This window comes from Abramis brama (genome assembly GCF_963993115.1).
Source record: "Abramis brama genome assembly, chromosome: 22".
In the NCBI taxonomy this organism is placed as follows: Eukaryota; Metazoa; Chordata; class Actinopteri; order Cypriniformes; family Leuciscidae; genus Abramis; species Abramis brama.
Window position 1 is genome coordinate 32,519,534 of NC_139984.1, and position 6,753 is coordinate 32,526,286.

Below are 6,753 nucleotides of genomic sequence, written 5' to 3' on the forward strand. Positions count from 1 at the left end.
CTCGGACCCGTTCTGTTTTAATTAGCCTCCCGGTGCCGCTGGTAATTACGGTAACGAGCCGCAAATGAACCGTAATGAACCGCAAAATTCCTCTAAAAAAAAAAAAAAGCCCTCACACAAGACGCGGCGCGAAGCCCGTGATTAATAACCGTCATTCAGGAAACGGCGGGGAAAAGAAGGGGCGCGCGAGGAGTTGACACGCATTACCCTCAGCGCTGCGCGAGACCCCGTATGTCAACCCCCTCGCGCCTCCCGCGCTTCCACAATCATTTCCCGCCAATGATCAGGAGGTGTCCGCAACGGCGCTTCCTCACCTCACACCCCCGTCAGCCACACGCAGCGCGACACACACACATACACACACACATATACACACACACACACCGGGAGGAGCCGTCTACCCTTCCGTCACCCATACCCGCCCCTGAGGACGGTGCGTCGTTGGCGGCGTCAATATTATTTATTATTCCCGTTAGTCTCGGTATTTAGCGCCGCAGCTGCTCACGGTGATCGTTAAATCGGAAGCGTCTCGTTGTTTTGTGGCGCGTGTTTTTTCTTGTAACGGGGATTATTGAGGCGGCATCAGCGCGCGGTGATGCTCTCCGTTAAAGGATCTTGAAGCGTCGCGAGTCTAAAGGTAAAGCTCGTCCATTTTCCGTCCTCCGCCTCCCCCCCCCCTCCTCCTCTCGTCTATCTCTCTCTCTCCCCCCCTCTCTCTCTCTCTCCCTCTCTCCCTCTCTGCTGACGTGCGATGGCCAAGAGAATTAATCCGTCGCCTTTAATTGCACCGTAGTGTCCAGCGGTCTCGCGCCCTTAATGACCTCTGATCCGCGCGCCGGTGCCGCAGCAGGCGGAGAGTAATTACCGTAATTGATGCTCGAGGCGACGGTAGCGGGGGGGGGGGGGGGGGGGGGTGTTGGGGGGGGGGGGGGGGGTAGCATCGTTTCTCTCTCTTTCTCTTCCACATAAACACACACACACACACACTCATTTTGACACGGTAACTTTCTTCTGCACGGCTTATTATCGCTATTGCTTTTGTTCCTCTAATTAAGACAACAACAAATTTAAAGGCAGACCTGATGGTGTTGGATATAATGCTCTAAATTAGCATATGCATAAGAAATGTACATAAATGCATACAAAGCAGTTGCTGTTTATCTGAACTGCGTTTTAATCTGAATTTGACTGAATCTCAAGTGTACAGTTTAATTTTTTTTTATTTCTGTTATACTTGGAACCTAATGGGGAATTCATCTCAAATCCACTAAAAATAAAATTAGATTAAATCGGATAAACTAATTTTCTTAATTTTTTCATTTTTTTTTCTTTCATAATTTTAGTTTAGGATCTTTTTATTTGACTCTTATGATTTTTTTTTTTTAGAATTACTTTTAAAATATCCATTAAGCTATTTTGTATGCATCCTTTAGGATTTTACTACATATTCTATATTTCCTGTCAATACATTTTTTCAATGAATGTAAAAAAAAATATAATCATTTTAGAAATGGGAAGAAACTATTAAAGTCAGCATGAAATGAAAGTTGTGATAGTCTTTTCTTCCCTGTTGTGACGTATATCCAAGAGAAATTATTTTTAATTTTGTCTGAGGGGAATTGATTGGATGGTGCTATTGGTTGATCTCATGTGAGTGACAGGTTGCCCCGCCCTCATCATCAGAGAGGAGAAGAGATGTTGCTGGGAAGGGGGAAGATATTTAGATTAAAGATTACGAGGCACATGCATTTAACAAAATGATGTGCATGGATAAATAACTCACAATAAATACTGCAATATTCCAAAAAAAAGTAAATTATGATTTCATGTGCATTTTAAAGGTGCATTGTGTAATATTTAGGAGGATCTGTTGACAGAAATGCAATATCATATACATAACTATGTTTTCAGTGGTGTGTAAAGACCTTATATAATGAACCGTTATGTTTTTATTACCTTAGAATGAGCGTTTTCTCTCTACACACACCGCGGGTCCGCTTACATCGACATGTTTCTACAGTGGCCCTGAATGGACAAACGCGTTTCGTCACTGTTGTTCTTCGTGCAAAGAAGCTCGCTAAAGTCAGTGAATAAAACACTGACACAATGATGAACAAGTAACAATAATATTCGCATTAACATCGTTTTACTGAATAATTAAGTAGATATAATTTTTCAATTAATCTTTGAAAAAAACAAGGAAATCCCACACACTATCCTTTGTGTGTTTCTTTTTGGTCTTTCACCTCACCAGGTGTGCGATGGTAATTGCTAATTGATTAATTCATCTTTGTAAAGAAACCTCATTGTTTAACTGGCTACTCTCTGCTGTCTCAGACGACGACATCACTTCCTGTCGGCCACCGTAACTTCTGTTGGTTGCAACTCGCAACTTCACCACTAGACGCCGCTAAAAATTACACACTGCACCTTTAAAACATATAACAAATGTTCCGTTTACCTTCAGTTGACGAACATCTCTGTTCACCTCCACCTTTTTCCTCCACAGGACCACTGCCGTGGATGGTTGGGCGTTAGTGCGTGTTTGTTTTGCTCTGATGGCGAACATGAGCAGTAGTGTGTGCATGGAAACTCCACACGCTCATGGCCACGCCCACGGCCACACCCACAACTACAACCCCACCCCCGGACGGGACTTTCCTCTTCAGATCGACTCGTGCATGAACCCGGTGTTGGACTACAGCGCGCAGATGGAGCGTTACCGCTCGTTCGCCACCTTCTATAAGAACAGCACGGCCGCCGGCGCCACGCCGTTTCCCCAAACCGCGAAAATAGCACGAATCGCCACGCCCCTATTCCCATCAGCACGCTTATCCGCGATGCCACCCTGGCCATGTGACAACGCCATGCTATGGGGGCGAAAGCCTGCCACGGTTAACGTAAACGGACCTCACACGCATCGGACAGGCATGTCAAGGGCGGAGCCGGTGAACGTGCACATGTCCGCCAAACACATTCCACAAGACTCCGCCCTCTCGATGGGTGACAACTTCCTGTCGCCGCTGTCCGCGGAGCAGTGCCGTGGTCTCCCCGTAACGGGCGCCGAGTGCATGAACCGACTGAAGTGCCCGCCATCGGGGCCGCCCGGGGAGGCGGATCGAGGCGGGACGTTCGGAGGGATGCCCCCTTTGGGGGGGCTGTCGTTACCGCCAGGGGTCATCGTCATGACGACGCTTCACTCCGGTGCAGGGTCATCCGGGGTTACGATGTCAGACAGCGCGTTTCAGATCGCTAACGTGGCAGCGGACTGCCAGCACAGCGGCTCGTCTTGCTCTGGCTCGCCCGCGGCTCTGAACGGGAACGCTAACGGGAGTTGCAGCAGCGGGAACAGCAACGGTAGTGGAGCGGCTAAACGTAAACGCAAGCGGTGTGGCGTCTGCGCCCCCTGCAGGAGGCTCATTAACTGCGGCGTGTGCAGCTCCTGTCGGAACAGAAAGACGGGTCATCAGATCTGCAAGTTCAGAAAGTGCGAAGAACTCAAGAAGAAGCCGGGCAGCACGATGGAGGTGGGATTCACACACACACACATACACACACACTCACTCACTCACACATATGCTGCGAGGTCTATTGAAGTGGGCTGTTTAATTGGGAATGATGTGGCGGGGGGTTTGGAGTGGAGCCCAGTCTTGGCACAAGCGGCCATAATTAACCATCGTGCATTAATGTGTGTATGTGTGTGTGTGTGATGGCTTGAGCCCTCTTATGCTGGAAAAATGCCCTTGCACTCAAGCACACACTTCATCGCTCTCTCACACACACACACTGTCGGTATTGAGGGCTGAGAGATGAGGCAACACGTTGTAAGTTTGCTGTAATAATACAAAGACAGCTTAATCTATTCACAACCTGCTAACACCACTCACTAGAATCAAGACCAGACCATCACAAACCAGTCCAGCACCATCAAATCTTGTTCTGCGTGAAACCTAGTCAACCTATTTATGGTGGTCATATTAATGAAATTTCACAGGCAAAAAGCTCTATTGTGTCCTTAAATCTGCATGTGGAAATTTTTCTCCCTCATGCAAAATTGCCAATCACATGGATTCCTATTGAAATGACTGGATTTCGCATGTGCAAATTGCCTGAACAATGGGAAATGTAAGTGCACCTTTAAACAGGAAGAGTTTAAAGGCTCGTTCACACTATATCAGCATTGGATGATACCGTTAATTTAGTGTTCGTTCCTCAGCACTGCACATTTGGGATGTCTCCATTTAATAACAATCAAAGTCCCCTGTGGTGAAAATCCAGCTTTTAATGTTCTTTATATGTCTATGAGGTGTTTTTAATATACTTTAAGACAAAGCATGTGTAAATTCATAACTCAACACCATTGCTGAGTATTTTCTCCTTAAAACTGAGACAAAACCAAAGACAGTCTCAAAAACACGCTTTGAAATCGCTGGTGTTTCTGACGTCACAAGCTGAGTGAGTGAGTGGAGGTGTGTTATACTAAATGAGGCAAGGGTGTCGAGTTGCATTCAAGCTATTTTAAGGCATGAAGACATTTTTTTTCAAGGAAAAAACGTTTAAATATGTCATTTTAGTGATCAAAGATGGGGATCAAATTATTGGCTACAGGGGAACTTTAAGGAAAACATCTCAAATATGCAGTGCTGAGGAGGTTCTAGGAACTGTTTGAAAAAATTACATTTAAGCTTTTAGCAGATGCTTTATACAAAGGCACCAATGCCAACGCCATGCTCCACTGTTTGAGCTACAGGAACGCCTAGCAAGTAAACTAGATGTTTAAGACAGTTGCTTGAGAGTAATATGCAGTAAGTGATACTACAGTAGACCAGCGGCTCAGTCAAATAACAGTGCATCAATCAAAAGTCATAGTGATGACAATGACTTTTTGAAAAATACGAGAATGTACAGTTGCGCCCTTGGACAGATAGTTTACATGCTATTTGGTGTCTCAAACTAAACTCTTGATTGTCTTTCAGTTGTTCAATCCTTACAAACTTTATCAAAATCTAGTGGCTATTATGTAAATGTTTTCAGAGGCCAGTTGTATAAACATAACCACTAATGTTAAAGTCTGCCTGTAGTCAATCCCTTAAAACTCATATTTGATCACCAAAATGACGTTTTTTTCCTTGAAAAAATGTCTTCATGCCTTAAAATATCTTGAATGTAACTCGACACCCTTGCCTCATTTAGTATACGTGGCTCTATGAATATGCAAATGAGCCCCGCTTCCACTCACTCACTCACTCAGCTCAGAGATCCACTGGTTGACGATCACACGTTGATCTGATTGGTTACAAGGTAGTTTGTGACATCAGAAACACCAGCGATTTCAAAGCATTCACTGCAGTTTTAAGGAGAAAATACTCAGCAATGGTGTCGACTTATGAATTTACACATGGTTTGTCTTAAAGCATATTAAAAACACCACATAGACACATAAACAACATTAAAAGCTTGATTTACACCACAGGGGGACTTTAAAAGTTACATCCAGTCTTAATTAGATGGCTAACTTGTAAGACTAGTCTAAGTAGTTTATGCAACCATCCACTGGCGTTTCATAATTTAAAAAAAAAGTAAAAAAAATAAAAAAACTTTCATTTTCCTTTAAATCCTCGCTTATCGGGCTTATGCTACTCTGAACAATGCCTGAACTTCGTATTTTGAGCACTTCTTGCGTTGTTTTTTGCCTCTTCACGATGACTCGCTTAATTTAGTCCTAATTTGTAAGTCGCTTTGGACAAAAGCGTCTGCTAATTGACTAAATGTAAATGTAAATAATTATCCAAAGCGACTTGCAAAATCAAATTCATAATTGGATACAAAAGCAATTCATCAAAGAGCCAACAATAATAGTGACATACACAGCGTACGGAAACGTGGTTTGCATACAGGTCAGTTGTGTCAGGTTTCCCAATTTAATTCTCATTTTTAAATGATCCAATACTTTGAATCATTGCTTCTCATCTTGAAGGTGACTCGCACCATTATTCACACGTGTAACACATGGTTTCAGTGATTAACTGGGTCATTATGTCGAACTAAACTGTGTTTTCCCACAGAGAGCACCGTCAGCAGGAGCCGCTGACACCTTCCGCTGGTTCTTCTGAAGGGCTCGCCAACAAACCACATCATACACCAGACTCAAAACTAGAAGAACTGCAGGTCATACGCCTACAATACGATCATACGGTTCCGCAATCAGGGAATCTCTCCGAACTCCTCGCTTTCTACCCCTTCCCCTCAGGACTCACTGTGGCACTGGGGCATCAGGTGCACATGCCCCGTCGAGGGCCAGTCTCCGGTCTCACCTCACCTCAAACAAACACCAATGGCATAGAGAAACAGAGACTTGATTCCAGTCGTATCAGGACCCCATCTGAGCTCAAAGGAACAGTTCACCTGGCTGAAATCGAACATTTAAAGGGGTAGTTCACCCAAAAATGAAAATTCTGTCATTAATTACTCACCCTCATGTCGTTCCAAACCCGTAAGACCTTCGTTCATCTTCGGATCACAAATCAAGATATTTTTGATGAAATCCGATGGCTCAGGGGGGGGCTCCATTGACAGCTATTTAATTAACACTTTGAAGGCCCAGTAAGGTAGGAAAGACATCGTTAAAACGCATGTGTGCGAGGTCATGCTCTCGTGAATGCGCGAGAAATTGTTGAATAAAGTCGCTATTTTGCTTTTTTGGCGCACAAAAAGTATTCTCGTCGCTTCATAAAATTAAGGTTGAACCACTGT

The 6,753-nt window shown here is 44.4% G+C and overlaps 1 protein-coding gene across 2 annotated transcripts; it reads left to right on the forward strand.

Moving 5' to 3' along the window:
* The first annotated feature begins 360 nt into the window (after window positions 1-360).
* LOC311073884 (CXXC-type zinc finger protein 4) lies at window positions 361-6,482 on the forward strand. Of its 2 annotated transcripts, XM_084099981.1 has the most exons (3): window positions 361-637; window positions 2,510-3,527; window positions 6,066-6,482. In XM_084099981.1, the coding sequence occupies exons 2-3, from the start codon at window positions 2,559-2,561 to the stop codon at window positions 6,111-6,113; spliced, it is 1,017 nt and encodes a 338-aa protein (XP_083956107.1). In that variant the 5' UTR covers window positions 361-637; window positions 2,510-2,558; the 3' UTR covers window positions 6,114-6,482. The 2 variants fall into 2 exon arrangements, with proteins under 2 accessions (XP_083956107.1, XP_083956106.1); XM_084099980.1 differs by lacking the exon at window positions 361-637 and having other exon boundaries at window positions 2,439-3,527; window positions 6,066-6,245.
* Window positions 6,483-6,753: the final 271 nt, after the last annotated feature.